Source organism: Marmota monax, unplaced genomic scaffold (genome assembly GCF_021218885.2).
Source record: "Marmota monax isolate L192 unplaced genomic scaffold, Marmota_monax_Labrador192_F-V1.1 WCK01_AAM20220418_F8-fsc00076, whole genome shotgun sequence".
Taxonomy (NCBI): domain Eukaryota; kingdom Metazoa; phylum Chordata; class Mammalia; order Rodentia; family Sciuridae; genus Marmota; species Marmota monax.
In genome coordinates, this window is record NW_026692843.1 from 135,419 (window position 1) to 159,746 (window position 24,328).

At 37.9% G+C, this 24,328-nt stretch overlaps 1 protein-coding gene across 9 annotated transcripts in view; it reads right to left on the reverse strand.

Annotated features, from left to right (window-relative positions):
• Ate1 (arginyltransferase 1) overlaps positions 1 to 24,328 on the reverse strand; it is a 147,092-nt gene that overhangs the window by 119,927 nt on the left and 2,837 nt on the right. For 2 of the 9 annotated variants that reach the window (XM_058580711.1, XM_058580710.1), the window contains exons 2-9: positions 24,262 to 24,325; positions 22,729 to 22,791; positions 18,105 to 18,208; positions 15,649 to 15,903; positions 12,699 to 12,928; positions 10,241 to 10,369; positions 9,225 to 9,353; positions 7,040 to 7,099 (exon numbers count right to left, since the gene is read on the reverse strand). In XM_058580711.1, the coding sequence (XP_058436694.1) occupies positions 7,040 to 7,099; positions 9,225 to 9,353; positions 10,241 to 10,369; positions 12,699 to 12,928; positions 15,649 to 15,903; positions 18,105 to 18,208; positions 22,729 to 22,791; positions 24,262 to 24,325 (1,034 nt within the window). The remainder of the gene's footprint in view (positions 1 to 7,039; positions 7,100 to 9,224; positions 9,354 to 10,240; positions 10,370 to 12,698; positions 12,929 to 15,648; positions 15,904 to 18,104; positions 18,209 to 22,728; positions 22,792 to 24,261; positions 24,326 to 24,328) is intronic. The other 7 variants (XM_046448695.2, XM_046448694.2, XM_046448698.2 and 4 more) reach the window with 4 other exon arrangements.

A 24,328-nucleotide genomic window follows, 5' to 3' on the forward strand; every position in this document is an offset into this window, starting at 1 on the left:
TACTTAAATAAAATTTTGGTTTTGTGTTTTGTTTTTCAGGTACTGGGGATTGAATCTAGGGCCTCATATGTGCAAGGTCAATACAAAGTTTTTAAAAACTCACTTCCAACAAAAAATATTTAACCTTTTAAGAATGCCTCCCGACTCCACTACTGAGCATTGAACTTACAGGTGCTCTATTACTGAGCTACCTTTCCAGCCATTTTTATTTTTTGAGACAAGGTCTTATTAAGTTCCAGAGGCTAGCCTCACACTTGCAAACCTCCTCCCTCAGCCTCCCAAGTAGCTGGGATTACAGGTATGTACCACTGCTCCCAGATTAACTTTTAAGATGAAAGACCTAATTACTAGAAAACAAATCCTGAATATAGGACATTCTAAAGACAATTGACTTAAGTGCCTAAAAAATGTCCAAGTCATTCAAAGACTAAAAACAGTCACATTATAAACACAGCATGAACATAACAGTCAAGCAATGTGTGAACTTTGACTGGACCCTCTTTTTTTTTTTTTCTTAAAGCTATAAAAGGTATTTAAGTATAATTGGGAACATGTGAATATGATTTGGGGCTTTAAAGCATTTCTGTGAATTTGTAAGGAGTGACAGACATTGTGGTTATACAGGAGAATTGCTCTCAGGAAAAGTGTGCTTACCACCTGCTGGGGAGTGTCACACGTCCACAGCTTAATTTCAAAAGGTTCAGGCAAAAGAGGAGAAAAGAAAATCAGACCTGACCAAAGTGTTAAATAGGGTGAACCCTGGCGAATGGTGTCTGGATAGCTCATCACATTTTTCTAGAGAGCAGGCAGTGCCCGGCTGAGTCTCCCCACACTGTACAGCAGGAGTTTTCAGGCTGTGCCTGCCCTCCCTACTCCGATACATAAAGCAGCAGTTTGCCCTGAGCTGCTCAGTTTCCTAGTACTAAGGCAGAATGACTGGGAACTCGTCTGGACAAACAGACAACCACCAGATGTTGGACATACAGAATTTAACAAGAATAATCCCCAGCTGCGAAGCACGATAATAAGACACAACTTGATAAATCATGCTAATAAAAATACTCACCATGGCTGGGCATGGTGGTGCATGCCTATAATCCCAGAGGCTCAGAAAGCTGAGACAGGAGGATGGTGAGTTCAAAGCCAGCCTCAGCAAAAACAAGGCGCTAAGCAACTCAGTGAGACCCTGTCTCTAAATAAAATACAAAATAGGGCTGGGCATGTGGCTCAATGGTCCAGTGCCTTTGAGTTCGATCCCCAGTACCCACCCCCAAAATTTAAAGTTTCAAAGGAAAAAGACGGGGTAAAGAAGTTAATATGAAGAAATTAAGACAAACTGTTGTAGGATAGAAGAATCTAAAATGATGTAACAATAAAAATGTAACATAAATAGTGATGAGATACTAATTTTTAAAAAATAAGAAAATGTAAAATAAGGACTAAATACTAGATAATGTTTACAAATTATAAATTTTCTAGGTTTATAATTATACTGCATTTTATAGAATCACAACTCCTTTTTTGGAGATGCATGCTAAAGGAATTTGAGAGTAAAACATCATAATGTAGAATTTAGTTAAAATTATTCACAAAGAAAAAAGATAAAGCAAAGGAAAAACTAAGCTACAATCATTTGTTACTGGTGTCCAGGTGTCCAATATGCCACTCTTTCAATGTTCCTCTGATGGAATTCTTAATAAATTTGGGGAGACAGTTGGACTCAGACATGTGGAGAGACTCTAGGGTCATGAGAGCACAATCTTCAGACAGCAAAGAAGAGCTACAAGAGTAATATGAATTATTTTAAGGAACAATGGCACTTAAAAAATATTACATTTTTTCTATAATAAAACTCCAATAAAATTTCAGCAAAAATTATGTATTCACATTATATGAATAAAAACAAAGATTCTTAAATGTTGGCTTTATATTTTATTATGCACAAGACAGGTCACAAATTATGTGTTTTATTTATATGTTGCTTTCTAAAAATTTGACATCTGCCTGAATGATTAAAAATTATAATGGAAACATACCCACTAATTTGTAGATCCTATGTAATCTTGCTATGTGCAATAATGTGCTACTTATCTAAAGATGTTACTAAAAAACTGACTTGGTGGGGCTGGGATTGTGGCTCAGTGGTAGGGTGCTCCCCTAGCATGCATGAGGCACTGGGTTCGATCCTCAGCTCCACATAAATGTAAAATAAAGATACTGTGTCCACCTAAAACTAAAAAATAAATATTAAAAAAAATTCTTAAAAAAAAAAAAACATGACTTGGCTATTTTGGGATATCAAGCAATCTATATTTATTTATTTTTTCAACAAACTTCTCAAAAAATAACCTACTTCTAGGGTTGTTTAAGTGATGATGAGTTACTAACAGACTCAAAATGAATTTTACACACTAATATAGAAGTCTCCAGTTGGCATACAAACTGTTATTTACTTAAGGTGCTTTACAAAAAAATAAAAAAGCAAAAAATATATTTTCTTGAATAGTTTCCCATTATATTAACCAAACCACACCATAGTGTGTTGCTGCACAGAATCCCTTAAAATGAGTCAGGAAAAAGGAATACATTTTAAAGACTAACTTTTTGGCTTCTCTTTATGCTTCCTAAACACAAAATACTGGCTATTTGCTCATATAGAAAACTATAATCATGTACAAAGGGAAAGTACTTTTGCACTCCATGTTCAAAATAGCTTTTTTCTATACGAAACATACTTCAAAACTGGGAAGCAAAGTAGGATGGCCGAGCCCATTCTGCCCAGCAGGCTGGACCCACAGGCAGTGTGCCAACTCCATCTGCAACCGTGGCCTGCCTGGTATGCTAAGAATTGCTAAGATGAACAAAGAATCTCATCCACTGTGTGGCTATCTCCTCACCCAGAGCTATCTAGAGCAACTTGCTAAGTCTAAAGGTTAAGAAGCCCAAACTTCATCCCCTTACCTAGAAAAGACTAAAGATACTGGTTCTAACCGTGCTCTGCTCATAAAGCAGAGATGACACTCAGAGAACAGAATAGTGGTGAAAAAATTTTGTAAGCGGGGTGGCCGTTCAGCTCAACCTGTGGGAAGTGACTATTCAGAATGGAATACAGGGAAGCTCAAGCCTAAGGGCACTCTTGGAAACTCAGATCTGGGTGGCAAGCAAGTAAAAGAAGGCCAGCGGTTCCAAGTGAGCAGCAGCTGAACAGCTGTGTTGGTTTATGAGAGAGAACCAGGAAAAAAAGACAGTCAAGAGCCCTCTATCTAGTATCAGGGCAAACCTCAAAGACTGGTCTCAAACACTGCCTGGCAATGCAGTCCAAATTTAATTACATCAGACTATAGAGCAATTTATCCCCAGGGCACTGCTGAAAACAATACAGCAACCAGTGGAGACCAAAAGTTGACTATGCCATCAAAGCTTGGACACCCCCAAAAGCTCTTGTGTGAGACAACGCAAGGAAGTTTAGAGCTGGAAAGACTGGGTTGTAAGAGGTTTAACCTAATCCATGTGTTAATCCCCTGACAGGGATTGACATGGCAGGCAGGTAAGGTGTGGCCTGGGGAGTCGGGTCACCTGGGGTATGCTTTGGGGGCTATAATGTTTGTCTGTGGTAAGGGGCAGTTTCGCTCTCCCTGCTTCCTGGTGGCCACACCCTGACCACTGTCCTCCATCATGCTCTTCCATCACAATGTTCTGCCTGCCTTGAACCCCAAGGAATGGAGCCAGCCTTCTATGGACTGAGACCTCTGAAAACTGTGAGCCCCAAAATAAACTGTTCCTCCTCTAATTGTTCTTGTCAGGGCTTCTGGTCACAGCAACAAAAAAATCTGACTAAAACAGCTGCCAACAGAAGTATTTAGAGAAGTAGTTATCTCTGTAAACATTTAGAGAGATCAGAGAGGAGACAACACACTACCAAGACACTGTCATCCCAGGGGACTGAACATGCCTAGGACTGAGCCCTCCAGGGAGTGACAGCAGGGGCTTCTCATATATAAATGCATACTTTCCTTCTTCTCATCACTAATTTAAAAGCAACAATATTTACATACGTATACTACTGTGACAATAACTTAGAAAATTACTATATTTGACAACATCATCAAAAAAAGATGGACAGGAGCAAAGCTATACTGGAGTAAAGAAAATGAAATTAGAAGGCAACCTAAATCCACAGGACAAACGAAGAAAGCCAGAAATGATAAATAAGAAAGTTACTATGACAAATTAGAAATAATTACTTATTCTTGTCCCTTTTCTCAGCTCTATACAAAACATAAAATTAAATAATATGATTAAATTTGTGATATATAATATGCTTATGAATAATAGCACAATAAGGGAAAAAGGGAATAGTTTTAAACAGAAGTAATAGTAACTTATTATCTTTGGAATGACTTTAGCAAAAATCTTAAATAGACCCTATAAAATGAAGATCTATATGGGAAGCCCTAGAGTAGCTACCAAGAAAATACTGTTAAAATATATAATAACTAGGTGTATCTCAGTGATAAAGCACTTGCCTAGCATGCATGAGGTCCTGGGTTCAATCCCCAACATTGCCAAAACCAATACATATATGTAAAATATAAATGTAACACATGTGTAAATCATAAAGGAATTAAAATAAATAAAATAAACTGTTACACTAGAAAATAGTCATTTATTGCAAAAGGAAAAAAAAAAAAGAACAAAAAGACAGGGACACACAGGGAAAATGGCATTAAAACAAAATGCATAAATCCATCCAATCCCCTAGGCTCTGCTTCAAGTCTGTGCACGCTGGAATAAAAACCTCCCACACAACCCTGCCACCCAGGTGCTCCTCAATACCAGGTAGGATTTTGGAATGTCCAACATGGTAAAACCCCCTCTTTACTCTTTTCAAGACATGTAGATCATGAGATCCTCCTCCACCTAAACTTCTGAGAGGGGTGTGTGACCCAAGCATGATAAATTTCTCATAGTCCCAGCCACTGTGAACTTGCTCAGTCTCGGAGATAAGGATATATCTGAAGATGTGCCAATCAGCACCTGCCTTGGGACTTTTAACTGAAACCAACAGGAAGGAATCATGAATTAATTTTTACTTAGATCACTGTGAGAACATGAGACCTAAAGTGACAGCATTCACCTCTACTATCACATGCCTGCCTGAGAGAAACCATTACAGAGAAAAGATACACCAAGGATCAAATAAGGCCAGAAGTTCTGAATTACATATGCAAGTAAAAAATTAGTTCACAGGACAGGGGATGCTGCTCAGCGGTGGAGCACTTGCCTGGATATACCAACATTCTGGGTTCGATCCCTAGCACTGCAAAAAAGAAAAAAAAAAATCAGTTCAACTTCAGTTTCTCTTGCCCATAAAGTTTCTTAACAAGTACACAGAATTTATACCTCCCTTATTTAAAATCCTTAAATAATTCCCTATCACATTAACATTAGAGTCCAAAGACCTTATTTACCAATAAACTCTACCAATTTTGGCCCATAGATTATGTGATAACATAAAAATCAACTTTTGCATGAGAAAACACCATAAGCAAAGTAAAAAAAAAAAAAAAAGTGAAAAAACAAAACATATGTAAAGAATTCCCAGTACCCCTCAAAAAAAATGAGCAAAAATCTGATCAAATGTTTTATAGGGGAAAAAAAAACACTAATGGCCTTTAAACCTATGAAATTATGCTCAACTACACTTATAATAAAAGGATATAAATTAAACCAACACAGAAATTTCATATCCGTCTATATGGCAAAAATCCAAACCCAAAACGTTTGCCTACTATTCCATGAGCATGGCCATGGAGGAACAGGCATTCTCATGAACTGCTAGAGTGATGCTAACTGGACAGCTCCTAAGGAAGGGAACCCCTCTGAAGAGGAGGCTAGCTGTGACCCAGCAATTTGGGTGAAACCTATAACAAAGACGAACTAATGAAAACACAAAAATTCTATGCATAAGGGTACTTACTGCAACACTGTGTAACAGCAAAGGACTAGAAATAATAAATGGCCATCAATAAAGCTCTATTTGAAAGAACTATGGTACTTTCATGAAGCGTACCACGCAGCTACAGAATGGGATGAAAAAACTTCTCCACATACTACTACGGAATGACCTTCAGGATACAAACAGTAAGTGTGGCATACAGAGTTGTGTCTGGAACATTACATCTAAGAAAGAGAGGGAAATGTGTGTATGTGTGCATGTAAGTGTGTAACATGGTACGTGACATAAATATGCATATATAATATAAATATGCATGTGTGATGCACATACTTACATACTCACATATATGCACTTCCCATACATCCAAAGAGAGAGATCACACACATACAAATACACCCATAAATATCACATTCATGGCACTTTTTGCTTGCATTTTCAAAAATAATCAATAAAAAGAAGCAAAATTAATTCTAAGATAAATGAGCTAATTTCTTAAAGAAAATGTGATTTTCAAAAAGAAAAATTTGTTCTAATACTTATAAGAGTATCAAAAGAAATCCTGAGTCAAACAAACCAAATATAAAAAGGCATTTTTTTGAAATAACTAGAGAAAACTGAATATGTACTAGGCATTACATGATATAATTCTTGTGCATTTTGCTGAGTGTGAGGGTGGTATTGTAGATACTTTCTTTTTTTAAGTTTCTTTTTTTTTTCCTAGAGAGAGAGAGAGAATTTTTTTTAATATTTATTTTTTAGTTTTCGGTGGACACAACATCTTTATTTTATTTTTATGTGGTGCCAAGGATCGAACCCAGTGCCCCACGCATGCCAGGCGAGCGTGTTACCGCTTGAGCCACATACCCAGCCCCAAGTTTCTAACTTTTAATCAAGAACAGAGTTCCTTCTTTTCTTTGAAATAGTGTTTATTTATTAAAATAAACTAGGTTATTTACCATACAAATTACCCAAGTGTTGTTTTAGCCCTTATCTTTCTGGTGAACTGGTAATTAGATCTAGAAGCTTGTACAGATCCAGATTCCAGGGCTGGGGACGTGGCTCAAGAGGTAGTGCGCTCACCTGGCATGCATGCGGCCCGGGTTCGATCCTCAGCACCACATACAAACAAAGATGTTGTGTCTGCCGAAAACTAAAAAATAAGTATTAAAAAAATTCTCCCTCTCTCCCTCTCTCTCTCTCTCTTTAAAAAAAAAAAAAAAAAACAGATCCAGTTTCCATTTCTTTAGCAAGAATGTTCCTTAGGCAGTGCTTTATACGCATTGGACTCCATTAGGAGGCACATACCTGAATGTTCCACTTTGGCAATAAGTTGAGATACCTACTGAAATACAGATCAAATTATATCTAAGACTTGGTATAAAATAACCCAGCAAAGCAACAACAAAAAACTATGGAGAGATACAAAATTAAAATGGCAGCATGTTGAGAACTATTGAAGATAGGTACTTAAGAGTTTTATGTATATCCCAAATAATATTTTTTTTAAAAATGTGGGTCTTACTTAAATCTCCAAAAGCCTCTGCTATCACATAACACAAACCCAATACTCTGGCCATACTAACTCAAATGGTTTCTCAAGCACAGCACAGGATTTTGACATGCACAGCTCCACACATCCTAGTCCTGTTGCCCACAATGCTCTTGTCTCTTTGGACCTACAAACACTTCCTCATCTGTGCAGGTTTGGTTCAGCGAGTACCTCTCTCAAAAAAAAAAAAAAAAAACTCTCTAACCTCCAGTCCTACACCAAGCTGGCTCTCCCTATGAACCCAATCCTAATTCCAACAATGTGGGAACTTCTTACCTGTCCCTGCAACTAGACTTCCAATGCCTGGACCACTGCAGTAAGTAGGTCTGCATTGACCTGCACAGACAGTGAAGCTGTCAGGGAAAGGTTGAGGGAAAGACTCAGGGTGAACATACTACACCACGTGGAGAATGGTAAGGAGGCAGGTACAAAGCCTCAGTTTCCAGAGCAGGGGGAAGAGGCAAAGTTCAGAAAAAGACAGACCCAGGAAACTATCAAAAGGAGTTTCAAGGCTCAGCAGAATCCTTATTACCAGAAAATGCATGGACCCCAGCTGTGCATCTCAGTGGGGAACCCAGGTCAGCACTTTTAAAACCTGGAGACCTCCTTTAAGATGCAGATTCAGGGGCTGGGGTTGTGGCTCAGTGGCAGAGAGCTTGTCTCCCACATGTGAGGCACTGGGTTCAATCCCCAGCACCACATAAAAATAAATAAATAAAATGAAAGAATGTGTACATCTACAACTAAAAAAAAAAAATTTTTTTAAATGCAGATTCTGGGGCTGGAGATGTCGCTCAGTGGTAGAGCGCTCGCCTAGCGTGTGAGAGACTGTGGGTTCGAGGCTGGGGGTTCGATCCTCAGCATCACATATAAATAAAGGTATTGTGTGCAACAACTAAAAAATAAATAAACATTTTTAAAAATGCAGATTCTGACTGAGTAGACCTATGACGAGGTCTGAGATTCTGCATTTGAGGGCACAATGATGCTATTCACCTACAAATCACACCGTTTAATCAGAAGACTGTAAGAGCCTGCAAAGTCAGCCTTTCCCCAACAAACATGGAGGGCCCACTCCTGTCTTATTAATCCTCTCTTTAGCTTACACATTTTGTGCCATTAAAAAAACAAGAGCAATTAAAGGAACAAACAAAAAAAATCAAAATTCTTAATTCCTCTTTGTCTGCTGGCACCCTTCTTCTAACACCTAACTACCCCACTGTGGCGACATGGGGTCTCTTATTCATTAAATATCCCAGGCCTAGAAAATATAGGACCTCATAAATGCTTGTTAAGTGATGCTCTAAGTAATAACCTCCCTCAATATAGTCACTCTCCCCCTCCTACTTCCCTGGTCTGTCCTTCCCAGCTGAACATCAATCCCTTGAAGACAGATTCTTCCCTGGGTTCTGTGGCACACCATCTGGCACACATTGGTCCTTAGTCAAATGTCTGCTGAACAACTGAACCCACAAGCACCCTACATCCAGGTTCAAGAAAACCCTGCAGGAGGACATATCTTGAATCTTTTTTCTGAAGGACTCAAAATGCTCACAAGTATGACTCATTCTCACAACAGTTAAGCAAATCACAATGAAAGGAAGATCCCCTCAATTTAACAGGTAAGAAAATGGCACAAGAGGGTTATATATACATATTATGCTGCTTCTCAGACAACCTCGTCAACAAAGGAAAAAACGTTTTAGCAAACAGTACCTCAGTCTTTCCACATTCATCAGGCGGATCCTGGTGTATGGCCATTTGATACTTGACATATAAAGAAAAGGACTGGCTGAAGGACGACTTGAACTCTGGGTCCTCAAAGGAGACAGGTACTAACCTCACCTTCAGAGCAAGGAAAATACAAGCAAATGCTATTGAAACACCTCCAGCTGATGATGTGCTTCTGAAGGTGAGGCTAGAGTAAGATCTCCGCAAATCCACTTCCAAAGCTCAGCACTGGAATTTCTCATAAAAACAAGATCCTCTGGAGTAGGCTGACTGGCACCCAACCTAAGTGTCGACTGTGCACTAATGCCATGACCAACTCGCAAAAGGCCAGGACAGTCTGTCTTTGTTTCACTCTGGTTCTCTCTGTACCGGTCAACTGCAGTTCTGTGTGCACTAATCAGCACTGCTGCTGATCGTGGCCATGGCCACCACTTTTGCACCCTCACTTATGTGAAGTGGTTTAAGCTTGCTTTCCCTTCCAGATTTTTCTTGGGTCATTTGATTTACAAAATTACAATAAGGTTATGAGGACATCCATTGAAACACTGTGCTACCTGAGTTTTCTAGCCCCACTCAATTGTGCATGGGCAGCACATTAACATAATAATTTAGCTATGACTATTTCTACAGATAACTTTTAAATATGGATAAAGCACACTAACCATGTTGGACAACACATGTCTAACATAGAAATATATTTTTCTCAGTTATTTCACCTTAGAACTCTCTCACTTTCAGGTAAATGCATCCAGATGTAGTGACTTTATATAAACTTTACATGTTACTTTCCACTTTGAAATTACACATAACTGGCACTTGACATGACACTGGGTACCATTTGCACTTTCAGAATGTCTACTAAGTCAGTCTTATCTCTGTACAGATAAGCTGCAAACTGAATATAAGTAAAATGTACCACAAATAAATCAAGATTTCATACATGATACCAAATGAAGGGGAAAGTTCTGTTTGCACAGAAAAATGACAATTGCCCTGCTGACCTGGCTCACAGTTGGTTTGTCAGGTGGGTCCTTGTGAATAACCATCTGGTAACGTTTATAGACCTGGTAAGACTCCTGAAATGTGGCTTTGAACTGAGAACTTGGTGGAGATGATCTCACCACCCTCACCTTCAGAAGGAGTTAAAAAACAATGTTCATTAATTAATTCATTTATTCATTCTGTAGAATATGCATTAGCAGTAATTCCCACACCACAAAAAAAAGTTTCAGCAAATATTAAAGCATAAATATAAAAATCATGAACATTATGAAAAAAATCAACTAGTTAATAAAGAAGTGATTTCTGCAAGTTCTACACTCCTTAAACTGACAGAGGAGGATTCCTCTGAGCTCTAAGCCTCACCTCCGATGGCTGAACATGTGAGCCTGTGTACTGCACACAAGCAGGATTCTTCTAGCACTCATGGCAAAAGCACAAATACACACTCCTTAATGTTAACTGTAAACAAATCGCCATCAATAAGTCAGTCGGAAAGACTGAAACTGTGAACATATTTTTTGAACATTTTCATTTATCATTTCTAACTTTAAATTTACAACTCCGTTAAATAAATAAAAACAATAATCCTCATAAAGCTTTCCTTCATAGCCTGGTAAAAAGGAAGACTCTGAAATTAGACTTCTTTTGCTCAGATCTCACATTGTCACCATCTTGGTCAAGGAAGTTAACCTCTCTGTGACTTAGTTTTCTCATATAGAAAATGAGGATGAATTAAAAGCAGTAATTGAATATGGTAATGGCTAATATATATTTTATCATTAATTATTTACTAACCAGTTAAAAGTATTAGCAAAGCACAATAATAAAACAAAATCAAATGCAATATAATAAAGCCATAACTGTTCTTGAGTGCCATGAGAAGTAATTCCTACATGAAGAGAGTGACATCCAGTGGATAACCAATCTCTATACATCCTGGGACCCATGACACTAAAAAAGCAATAGTGGGCTGGATGTGGTGGTGCATACTTGGAATCCCAGCTACTTGGGAGGCTGAAGAAGGAGGAACAAAAGTTCGAAGCCAGTCTGGGTAACTTTGGAGATGGTATCTCAAAAAAAAAAAAAAAATGTTTAAAAGGTGGAGAGGGGGGACTGAGGATGTAGCTCAGTGGTAAAGCACTTACCTAGCATGTGCAAGGCCCTTGTGTTCAAACATTAGTGCCACAAAAATAAATAACTGAATGAATGAATGAATGGCTGGGGATGTCGTTCAGTGGCAGAGCGCTTGCCTTGTGTATGTGCGGCCCTGGGTTCCATTCCAAATACAAAAAAAGAAGCAAAAGTTTATGCTTATAGAACTGTTATATGAGGTATGGTTGATTCCCTGAATATATTACTATTTATAATCAAAAGATAAAGTCTCTTTATAAGGTCTCTTTATAAAATATTTTAGGTAGTGTACTCAACTCTCTTTACAATTGATTTTGTGGAGAAAAATCAATACCAAAATCAGAGTTACAATAATCAAAGTTATTAAAATAAAATTTAAGTTTAATAATACATATATTGCCCTAAGGTTTAGAATGCATCAAAGCTAGTCTTTAGTATTAGGTTAAACATTAAGTGATATTCTTAGATGATATTAAGTTATAAATTCAAAGGCTGATTAGTTACTAATCAAGTATGAGAATATATAATGAAATCATTACAGTAAATGTCTTAGAGAAGATTTTTTTTATTTTTATCTATTTGTGTACTTGGAGATAGGTCTCTCTATGTTGCCCAGGCTAGCTCAAACTTTTAATCCTCCAGCCTCAGCCCCACCCCCAGCCACCAGAGCAACTGGGATTACAGGCACATGCCACTGTGCTCAGCTGAGAATTTTATATAAGTGAAATTAATACTAACAAATCTGAAATTGATCTAGAAATGTAAGTCAATTTGGAAAAAAAGAGAATTTTAGCTCTAAAACATTCATATCATGCCTAAATTGATTGGGACTACTTAACGAGCAAGGAATTTTTCAGTGTAACTTAATACTGCTTGGTTGATTCCCAACTGCTGGCTTGCATATATGACACTGATTGATGTCTTCATCAGATCAGAATACTCTAACAGGTAAAACAGTGATTTTCCTAGTGTGATCTAGTCTCTTACTATCTAAACTACCTTTTGCTATCTAAATTTCTAAAATGAAATTCTAAAGAGTATTTTTCTTTTTTTTTTAACTACTTAATTTCAAAGGATACAAAAACCATAACAACACGGTAAAACTGGAATAATTTTCAGAATTTTAGTAGCTGGTTGCCTCAAATATTTTCAAAAATTCTTTTTGAAGAAGTGAATATTTCTCTCAAATAGTAGCTAACTTAGTAAACCCCAATTCTCCTTCATTTCTCATAATATAAAATATCAAAATATAGGCAAATAATTTCAAAGAAAATAAAGTACCCAAAAACAAACAAACATCAACAAATAAAAAAACCTCCAAAATACCTCTAACTTGTGTGACGCATTCTCTGGCAAAGATTCAAAAATTAAATCTTCAAGTGATTTGGGCTGGTTGGATTTAGCCTTTGGTGGGAACAAAGATGGTGGCTGACCTTGAGCCTGGAAACCCTCATGTTCTCCAGCTGGATTTTGCTGCATGAGTTTTAACCTTTTTCTTTCTTTCCGGATTTCCTTTGCTTTTCGACATGGAGGCTTACTCAAATCAGCCCCTTTGCCTAAAAAGAGTTTCAAAATATTAGACCAATCACACTTGGCTCTAAAAATGTTTTTTCAAGAATCTCAAAAATTCTACACAGTCCCAAGAGTTCTAACAGTTAAGTTAGTTCTGGGGAAGAGGCTCTAGGTTCAACTTGCAATTCTACCTCAAAAGCAAGAATTGCCAAAAAAAGGAAAGTGTCACCGAAACTTCTCAAGGCAGTTCTTACTATTGAAAAATCTCTTAAAAATACCATCCATTTCTCTGCCTTTGTAAGTAGAAAGAACATATCCAATCAAATATCTTCTGCTTGTTTAACCCACATTTCTAGAGGCAATTCCTGACAGCACTGATGGCAGTGGATGAATAAATGAATGAATGACAGAATCAGAATATATAATTAATAAACAGATTTAGGTACTGAGCAGCTATGACTATTAACACTAAGAAAAGAGAGGCAGCCATGGGGCTGGGGCTGTAGCTCAGCGGTAGAGTGCTGGCCTCACACGTGTAAGGCATTGCGTTCGATTCTCAGCACCACATGAAAATAAATAAAGATATTGTGCGCGTTCATCTACAACTAAATAAATATTAAAAAAAAAAAGAGAGAGGCACCCAGACATTTATATCTTCTGAAAGGAAATTCAATGACCCATAGAGTAACCTTAACAAGCCTCAAATAAATAATATCCTAAGATGATTAAAACTTCCCCCATTCAAAAGAACAAAAGAAAACTAGCCCTGAACTTGGTTAAAAGTTCTAGATCCAACTATCAATTTATAGGTGGCCAAAGAACAGTTAAACTGCATTTGCAGATATGATCAGTAAGTTACAAAGAGTGGGACAAACAACCCACGAAAAACAACTCACTTTCTTCAACAAGTAATAACCTGAAAGTTAACAAAGGGGAACAACAGAAGAGAAACCTACAGTTCAAAAAAAGATTTTTTTAAATGCATCAACCAGTTGTGTTGGAATCATCTGACTCTTGAGACAAACCAATATTTAAAAACTGGAATTTTGAACACTGAATATTCAATGGCATTATGAAATTTTACTTAGGTGTAATAATGGTATTGTGAATACATTTTTTTCAAGTTCTTATCTTTTAGAGATGAATTCTAAATAATATGGCATAGTATCTAAAATTTGCTTCAGTATGATACTAGGAGGAGGAACTAGATTTGGGCAGAGATAAAACATAGTGACTGTAATGAGTAAAGAACTATATCAAACAAGGACAGGGGACATGACGTTCATTGTACTATTCTATCTACACTGGCCTACGTTTGAAATCCTCTGTAATGAAAAACTTTTTAGAAATTTAACTAGCTATAAGTAATATTTATAAGAAGAAATAAATAGCCAGGCATGGTGGCACACACCTGTAATCCCAGTGGCTCAGGAGGCTGAGGGAGGACGATCATGAATTCAAAGCCAACCTCAGCAAAAGTGAGGTGCTAAGCAACTCAGTGAGACCCTGTCTCTAAATAAAATACAAAACAGGGCTGGGGATGTGGCTCAGTCCCTGGTACCAAAATAAGTAAATAAATAAATAAAAGAGCTGACCCTGTACAACACAAAAGAATTAGGGTTGAAAGAAATTCTCTAAACATAATATTTCATTGGACTATTTTTATTAATTAGGATGAAATCTTAGACTAACATCAATTTAAATATCATGAATGACTTTTTTTTTTTTTTTTTTTTTTTTTTAGTTTTTGGCGGACACAACATCCTTGTATGTGGTGCTGAGATTTGAACCCAGGCCACACACATGCCAGGCAAGCACGCTACCACTTGAGCCACAGCCCCAGCCCCAGCCCCCATGAATGACTTATGTAAAAAATATTTTAAAAGTGCCACTGGAAAGTTCTCTGCACTTAGACTTCTATAACATAATTTGGAACCAAAAAAAAAAAAATTCTAATACTAAAAGAATCACTCCTGGCATCATTTTGAATGAATAGAAATTAATTCAAAAACTATCTAACTTCATATTTTATGAAATAATTTTGAAAAAGTCATACATATATAGGTAAAAAACCCATTTAATAGTGTGTGATTTTTTTTTTTTTAGTGTGTGAATTTTTTAAACCTAACTTTTTTTATAAATGAAAACATAGGAAAAAGTCTTACCTTATTAAAATTAAGCATGAAAATAGACTTTTTAAATGAAAATGAATTATAACTGTATTAAAAATTTGAATGATAAACTTAAGAATTTCAAAATATCTGCATTTTGGACATAACACCTATAATCTCATTTTTCTAAAAATAACCGTTTATTTTTTATCACCATATCTTTTCTTTCTTTCTTTCTTTCTTTTAGTTGTAGATGGACACAATACCTTTACTTTATTTATTTGTTTTCACACGGTGCTGAGGATCGAACCCAGGGCCTCCTCGCACGTTGAGGCGAGTGCTCTACCAATTGAGCCAGAACCCCAGCCCTCACCATACCTTTTCATTAACAAAAATCTAATTCTCAAGCCTCTAAGGTTATAATGTAATGAAACAGAATTCTTGAAATGTCTGTATTTGGGGAAAATAAGGATATTATTTCAGGATTTTAAGCACAATGGTTTAAAGAGACATGATTTGTTCATCTAAATATAGGTAGTCTCTTCCAGTATAAAACAGGGCTCTATGTTACAGATGCCATGAAAGCCAAGCATCACAGTGACTCAAGTGAAAAGAAAAGCAGTTAATATGACTTGATATCAAATGTTCATTACCTGGCTTAGGAACAGTATGAACTTTAATTGAATGTGATGGTTCACCAGAGCCCAACTTCTCTTCTATAGCTTGTGAATGAATTGATTCATTTGATTCTTCCTTCTTTGAGTTTTTTTCTTTCTTCATCTCTTCATTCTCTAAGCTCTCTTTGAGGTCATCACTGAGAGTTTTAAGATCACACTTTATATCCAATTTATTTATTAATGCAAAGTCACCTGCAACAGCATCCTCCACTGTGGAATCCATGGGCTCATCTAAAAGCCAGAAGAAAAGAAAGCCCATCGGTTGGGGTCATTTGACATGGCCAAGATAAACACAGAACTATAATGCCCCTATTTCCAGCATAGAGAAACTACTGTGTATCCACCAAATCCATTCTCCTCCTTTCAAAGCAGGAGAGCTGTCCTTGAAATCATGGTGCCCCGACAGAAGGCACTGCCCATCACTCTTCAAGTTGTGACCAAATTCCCAACAACAAAAGACCTAATTTTGTCTCACTTAAAGGAAAACTGTGACCTAGGACTTCTATCTTTACCCATCTCTCTGGCTGGGTTAAATAAAACAGAGTGACCTGGGAAATCAAATGTTGAAGTGAGTCCCAGAATGGCCAAGGGGGAGCAAAGCTCCAGTTCTACCCAGAACACCACAATGGACGTGAAGGAAGAAACCGACTGCCGGCACCGTGTAGCCACTGGGTTTTGGTGTCTTTTTGTCACAGCCGTTTAGGCTTTTACCCTAATGAGTGCATCATTCCTTGAATTAAGTTCCAGACATAAATAATTTAGAAGCTCGAAACAAGACAAATAAAGAGCCAAATGCAAAAACTATGTAAAAAGATGCAACCATCAATTTACAAAGGGACAGCATCCTCAAAGCTTATCTACATGTTAATTTTTGAAACTTAGAACATGATTCCCTGATTCAAAAAAAAAACCCTGCATATTAACTAGCAAACAAAAATCTATTTAAACTTGAAGAGTATGTACCAGTAAAACTAATCAGAGATGCACCAAAATTCTGATGTTTCCAATGTTCCAATCAGCACTGAACCTATAAAATTAAGCCTCTGGCCTCTTCCGTGCCCATAGCTCTACCAAGTCTGCTCCACACTGTCCTGAATCCTGGTCCACCCAGGGCTGTGCCTGGTAAAAACTTAACCTTTCATGCAGGTCTCTATCTCCAGGGCATAAGGCAGTGATACGGGTGGTGCAAGGATGGAAATCATACTTGTGGAATGAATTAGCGAGCTAGGAGGTTCTCAGGATTAAGTGTTTTCTATGGCAATTGTGAAAAAGAGCTGAGAATAGACAGCATTCCCAATTCTTACACTCTTGCTCTAGGTACTGCCAACAAGAAACCTTTTGTAAAGGTTAAAAAAGAAAAAACAGCAGTTCGGAGGCAGAAACAGGAGGATCGCAAGTTCAAAGCCAGCCTCAGCAATGGTGAGACACTAAGCAACTCAATGAGACCCTGTCTCAAAATAAACTACAAAATAGGGCTAGGGATGTGGCTCAAGTGGTCAAATGCCCCTGAGTTTAATACCAAAAAAGAAGAAGAAGAAAAAGTTTAAAAACTCTGAAAAAGTTAAGAATCTGAAACCAAAGTTAATTAAATGCTACTAATCATCTCTTAGGAAAATCACTCATAATTTAAAATTCATCAGATAAATAAAAAAGAACTTTAGATAACATAATTTCTTGAAGGAAAGCCTTATTCAAATACAGAAAACCTGCCAGGTGCAGTGGCGCACACCTTTAATCTCAATGGCTCGGGAGACTGAGGCAGGAGAATCACAAGTTTAAAGCCAGTCAAAGCAAAGATGAGGTGCTAAGCAACTCAGTGAGACCCTGTCTCTATAAGTAAAATACAAAATAGGGCTGGGATGTGGCTCACTGGTCAAGTGCCCCTGAGTTCAATCCCTGGTGGTAGTAATAATAATAATAATAATGAAAACCTAACCCTTACTCAGCAAAGACACAGTGCAGTCCTGTATAGGCTGTATCTAAATATCTATTTCTCTAGACATAATGCCACTTTCTTTTTCATTTTTTTGTTTTTTGTGTGTGTGGTGCTAGGGTTTGAACCCAGGGCTTTGTGCATGCAAGGCAAACATTTTACCAACTGAGCTATACACCCAGCTCACTTTCCACTGACTTCATAAGCATATTATAGGAATTGAGTAAGATGAGTTGTCAAAACATTCAAAAAATGAAAATTTCAATAAACTCCAGAAAGTCACACCATTTAGAAAATGACTCTCAATTTTCTCTCCAAGCTCAACTCTCCTTCCTTGATCTGGGGGTGACTGGAATGGCAGAATGTAGTCCCTGTCATCTCAATAGTACATGATTACAGCAACCCCACTCCCTGACCTAACCGGAGGTGTTTCAAAGTGGGAACGCTGAAAAGGTTGTCATGTTAAAGTAAATAGATTTTAGACCCGGTTTCATCTTACCCCCACAATTTCCTTTGGAAATCTCCCCTTTAGCCAGAAATTTCAACATTTTTTTCAAAACTTTCTTGTGAGATTTTGATGGCTGGAACTGTAAAGGTCGGCACCTACAAAAGCAAAACGAATATTTTTAAAGAAAACTAAAACTCTGAAGAAACAAAATCAATCTGGGTAGTACCAAGGACACTGAGGCCAATGTTATACATGGGATTCTGGTTAAAGATGGGGCTTAAGGAGCCTCTAATTCCACACTAAATTTCATTAATGCTATAGGGAGGAGAAAGAGGGGGAAGGAGGAAGGGGAAAAGAGAAAGGAAAACACATAATCCAAAGTTGAAAAAGAGAAGAGGAGGAACGCCAGAAGGGTAGGCAGAAGTACATTGAGGACAGACAGTGACCAAAGAAAGCCGAGCCCTGATTTTCAAGGGCTCCCTCAGAGTCCATTTCCAAAGCAGTCAGCCATCAGATCCCTCCCTCCTCTGCACCCTTGACTTCCCCCTACACAGGTAACTTTCAGGAGATGGCAGAGGAGGGCCCTCTGCTGCGGCCAGCACACTGACTGAAAACAAGAAGCTCAAACGAGGTCCACAGCCTGATCCTGAGCTCCCAACCCTGCCCCAGAACACCAGAGGGTTACTCTTTCTCTCCAAAGTATGATCAGACCTGACGACATACCACATGTTCCCCAACAGAAGAGCCCAGCCAGATCAACAAACCCGAGGCTCATAGAAAGTAAGCCCCGCTGGGGTGCACAGAATTTCCAGTGTAACACTGGAACCCTGAAGTCATCAGATCCTCCAGGACATCGGCTACTGTGTAGATAGGTATCCAACAGGTGGCACAAAGTAACGAGGAGGTTTAGACTAAGCAGCAAAACCTTAAAAACTCCTCAGAAATCTCTATTTCTCTTTAGCTACCACAGCCATGGAGCAACAGGTATCCCCCCCAACACAAAACAGAAAATGGGCCAAAATAAAAGACCCTCAGAAGGAAGGACTGGTAAGAGAAATAAAAATTAAGGTAAAGACTTGGAAAATAAAGTTAAGGAAATTTCCAAAAAAATTCAGTAAAAACAGATGGAAAAGTGAAAAGAAAAACATTAAAGAAGCAGGGCATGGTGGTGCATGCCAGTATCCCAGAGACTAGGGAGGCTAAGGAAGAGGATCTGAAGTTTGAGGCCAACCTCAGCAACTTAAAAAGGCCCTAAACAGCTTAGTGAGACCCTATCACAAAATAAATAATAGAGAGAATTGGGGATGTGATCCAATGGTCAAATGCCCCTTGGTTCAATCCCCAGTACACTCCCAAAAAAGTCAGAGGACCAGTCCAAAAGGTCCAACATCTGAATAAAGGCACTTCAAAGAAAGACAAAGGAAGGAAGATCAACAAAATAATATAAGAAAATTTTCCCAAATTGAAGAATGAAAGGATTTCCCAGATCAGAAGGGTCCCACTCCAGGCCATGTGCGATGGACGAAAACACACACACAGCCAAATTGTGTAACATCAGAACACTAAGGATGAAAGATCTTCCAAAGACAAAGGCACGAGAATCAGATGCCACCTGACTTTTGAACAACAGCACAACAATGAGCAAAGCCTTGAAGACTCCAGAGGAAAATTACTCCCATCTTACATATCCATACGCAGCAGAACTAAAAAGCCCTTCTGAGGAGTTAATTAAAACATTTTCAGACATGCAAAGTCTCAAAAAAATTTTTCTCATGTACTTTTTCTCAGGAAGCTTTAGAAGATGAGCTTCCCTAAAACAAGGGAATAATCAAAGAAAGAAGGCAAATAGATGAAATGGAGATTCAACTTGGAGCCAACGAGCATCCCCTAGATGATGATGACGAGAGATCCAGGATGACGGCGCTGCAGCAAGCGTGAAGGGCAGGAGAGTGTCAGGAAGAAGACGACGCGGGCACTAGCAACACATCTAGACACAAAAACAAGAGAAAAAGCACACCACGGAGAGGGTTTCAAACACCTGGGAACAGGTACACTGAAGACTCTGCAAACAACAAAACCGTTAACTCCAGGGAAAGCAAGGAAACAGTCACAGAAGCCCCACAGCTCAGCTGGGAAGTACATCTATATGTTCATAACGCTGCTAACCATCCATCCATCCAAAATCTTCATACTTCTAAGATGAGAGGCTGGGGGTGAGAAGAAAAAGGAGCCTGAATGTGGCAGTGGAACAGTAAGACAGCCAAATCCTTGTTCATAGGGAGAGGCCCTGCAAAAATGGGGGCCGGGGGGAAATGTCAGTATTATAATTAAATAAGCATGTCACTTAAAAAGATAGGGAGGTAAAAAACAAAAGAATCAGCTAAGGGCTGACAGTGACGGCCACAGAGAAATAGAAAAAGGGAAAGGAGGGTTTCAGGGACTGCTAGTCCAAAATAAGCTTTATGGGACCATCTGGACTTTATGAGCATGTATAATGCTTACAAAATTTTAAATTCATGTGCTAGGCAGGCAATCCCTAACCTCTGCCTATCAAAAAGACAAACTGTAGCTGAGCACAGGGGCGCATGCCTATAATCTCAGCAGCTTGAGAGGATAAGGCAGGAGGATGGTGAGTTCAAAGCCAGCCTCAGCAACTTAGAGAGGCACTTAGAAACTCAGTGAGACCAGGTCTCTAAATAAAATACAAAAGAGGGTTGAGGGTGTGGCTCAGTGGTTGAGTGCCCCTGAGTTCAATCCCTGATACAAAAAAAAAAAAAAAAGACAAGTTGTGAGATTTAACTTCCCTTCCTTAAGTTCTCATTGTAACTTCACAATGAACAAAACAGTCTAAATAGGAAGTATGAATAATGACTCCATAAGATTAAGGTATATAAAGAAATTCTGTAAAGAGCAACAATTCAGTTCAGGAAATGTTTGATTCCAGGTGAAATTCAAAAATCACATTTGGCAGTTAACTCAATCTCTTCTCATAAATGCAATACACCTAAAAGAGTGCTTTGCATGTAACAATTAGGTAATTTCCCTTTAACCAATTGAAAGCACCTTTTTCTTATCATAAAAATCCTCAGGGTATCTTGTTCATAATCCAGAAAGTGACTTCTGCCTTGAAGGATGTCATCTCCTCATAACCAAGAAAGCTGAAAGAGGATGGCAAAAGCTATGCTGTATTCTATTATATGTGAATAAATGAGACGGTGTCAGCAAACCACACACCAATCTTTTCTCTTTATCATCTGCCCATCTGATGTCCAGTTAGGTAAGAGAAAACTCTTCATTAGGAATCAGTGGACCATTGGGAGTCCATAATTATCCTAAAATTAAGACATGAAGGTGATATATCTGTGTCTATATGCCCCCAAGGCTTTTCTTTAAACAGAGAGGGGTTTGGGCTTTCACCAAATTCTCAAAATAGCCTACAACTCAAAAACAAGTTAACAGCAATTAAGGGAGGCAGGTGCAAAGACCAGACAAAAAATGGGGAGATACAATTGTGATTTTTTTAATCCAGAACGTATTTACACATTGAAACTGAGGACAAATACATACTCAAAAGCAGTTTCATATTTTCTACAAAAAAGAAAAGTTTGTTTTGGTACTAGGAATTGAACCTCTACCACTAAGTTACATCCCCAGACCTTTATTTACTTACTTATTTATTTATGAAAGGGAAAAAGGAAGTTTTACTGCTTTCTAGCAAAGGATAAACAGGGGACTCCTGTCCCAGAGGCTGTGATTCTGCCCATCAAGGGGAACAGGGGTTTCAAGTGGTGATTCAAAGGCTTCATTCCAGGTGCTCTCTGTCTGGAGTTGTAATTCACTTGTTAATTTGTGAGACAGTCATTTCTTAGATATTTTGGTGCCATCCTCAAAATCTGAATTACTTCGGTCCTGTGGTGGGTGTGTGCTCAAGGACAGATAACTCTGCCTATGATGAGAAGAAATGAATCCTGTTTGTCCTAAGATCAGGGAGGAGGACTTTTATTTTTCATTTTGAGACAAGATTCGCACTAAATTGCAGAGGCTAGGACTGAATTTGTGATCCTCCTGCCTCAGCCTCCCAAGGGGGATTAGGAGCATGTGCCACCACACCTGGCAAAAAAAGGCCTTTATAATCTGAAAAGGAAAAAAAATTCTTCTGTGTTGCAATGAGGTGGGAGGGCACATAGGAAAAGATCCAAAAGGGCCCAAAAGGTTATGAAAAAAAATCAAGAAATAGACTTTTTGGTTTAAATCTTCCCTGTAAGAAAAGTAGGCTCTGTATATGGCAGAGTGGAGTTATGCCCTCCTAACTACTGCAGGATCCCGTGGTTTGACTGACTATAAACACAGCGGAGCAACAATAGAATATGGAGATTCCTCTGCTAAGTCCTATAAAAATTTGGTATCTAAAAGTGTTTTGAATATTTACCAATATTCACAGCATCCACTAATTAGAATGCTAAAAATAAAGCAATGAAACATTTTCTTACATCTTATTTATGTAAGGATCAATTAAGCTATTATTAAAAGTTATTGGTTAACATATAAGTAATATAGCATCAGTATTCGAAAAGACATTTGTTTTTCCTTATAATATCTACCTAAATTCATAATAAAAAAGCATAAGATTCTGCTTTAAAATAGCACATAGTCTTCCCATGATAGATCCCCTTACCTTATTGTATACTGAGGACAGCATGTCTGATTCATGACAGGTTTATACACATACTTCCCGCTTCTAAAATTATAAAAAGTTTGTTAATTTCTTACACTGTTCACATGGGCCAAAACAGGTTAGTACAAGAACACTAAATTAAGAGTAAAACTTTAGTGATTAGTATAAAAACGTATTTAGGTTTAATTGCTCTTCAAAACCAAAATCATCTTGCAAGTAGGTATACCGAGCACCAGAAGCCAGCCTTCTCCTTCTCAAACCTTTACATATTTACAGCAAGGTGAACTGCCTCAATTACCTTCTCACCAGCACCTGCCATCCCATCCCTTCAATGCCTTTGCCTACCACCAATACCCCAAAACCATAGGACAATGAAAGAAAACCACTGGTGATGAGGTGGGACTGATGGACGCCACCACTGTGAACCCCGGCATGGATGATCACAAGCATAAAATACCACAAACTAAACTCTCTCCAGGCATCCCAGACCCCAGCCAATGGCAGAACCACTCATTCAGTTCTCGAGCCAGAAACCTGTCGATCTTTTTAGACTATCCCCTCTAACTCACCTCTGTATCTTATCAACAAGCCATCTAGAGCTAAAATGTGCCTCTTCCCCTCCATCTCCACTGCCATTAACACACAAGTCCTTGTCATTTCCTATCTGGATAGTGCAATAATTTCTGCTTCCTGCCTCCATGATCACCTCCTTAAACTCCTCTCTGCCATCTGAATGCTTTTATTCAAATCAAATTCCGTCATGTATGTTTCTTAAAATTCTTCATGGTTCCCCTCTACCTTAAAAAATAATAAGGTTCCTTATCATGGCATAAAAAATCCTCAACTTCTGACCTAAACCTCCCTCTTGAACTTCATAATTAAAGTCATTAACATTTTAACTGATATGCTTAATCCCATGTCTTTGGAGAATGTATTACTTAAACTACTTAATGTTGCTTATACTTACATAAGAAACTTTATCTACAAGTTACTTAAAAATCATCTCTAAAAACAACTACTCTACAAAAACAATGAGTAACCCTTAATGGAATTTTTAAAAAATAGATTTTGAGACAATCTAGAAAATCTAGATTGGGGAAAGGTAAAATGAAAGAACTATGAATTTTATAAAGTGTGATAAAGGTATTGTAGGTATGTTAAAAAGGAAAAAAATCCCTTCCCTCTTAAATATACAGTATTTATTATGAGTATATGTAAATGCTATCTGTAATAATAATTTAGGCGTAATTTGCTGTGAAGTGTTTTGAGAGTGGAGACAGAGGAATCGATGAGAATGGATGAAACAAGACTGGCAGAATTTTACTAACTTCTGAAGCTTAGTGATAGATACATGAGGCTCTACTTCTCTGTTTACTTGAAATTTTCCTAATATTTTTTAAAAACAAAATAACTACATAAAAGAACAAACACCTTATTAAACCTCTTTCTAACAAGAAAATATTCTAAAGGCAAACTTTTTATAAGAAGTACCTGAAAAACAGCAGAAAGTATCTTTGTATTAAAAAACTTTACCTTCGCCATCCTCGATCTATAAGGTCTTGATAATCCTGTACTGTCAGAGAATGTGCCCACATGCCTG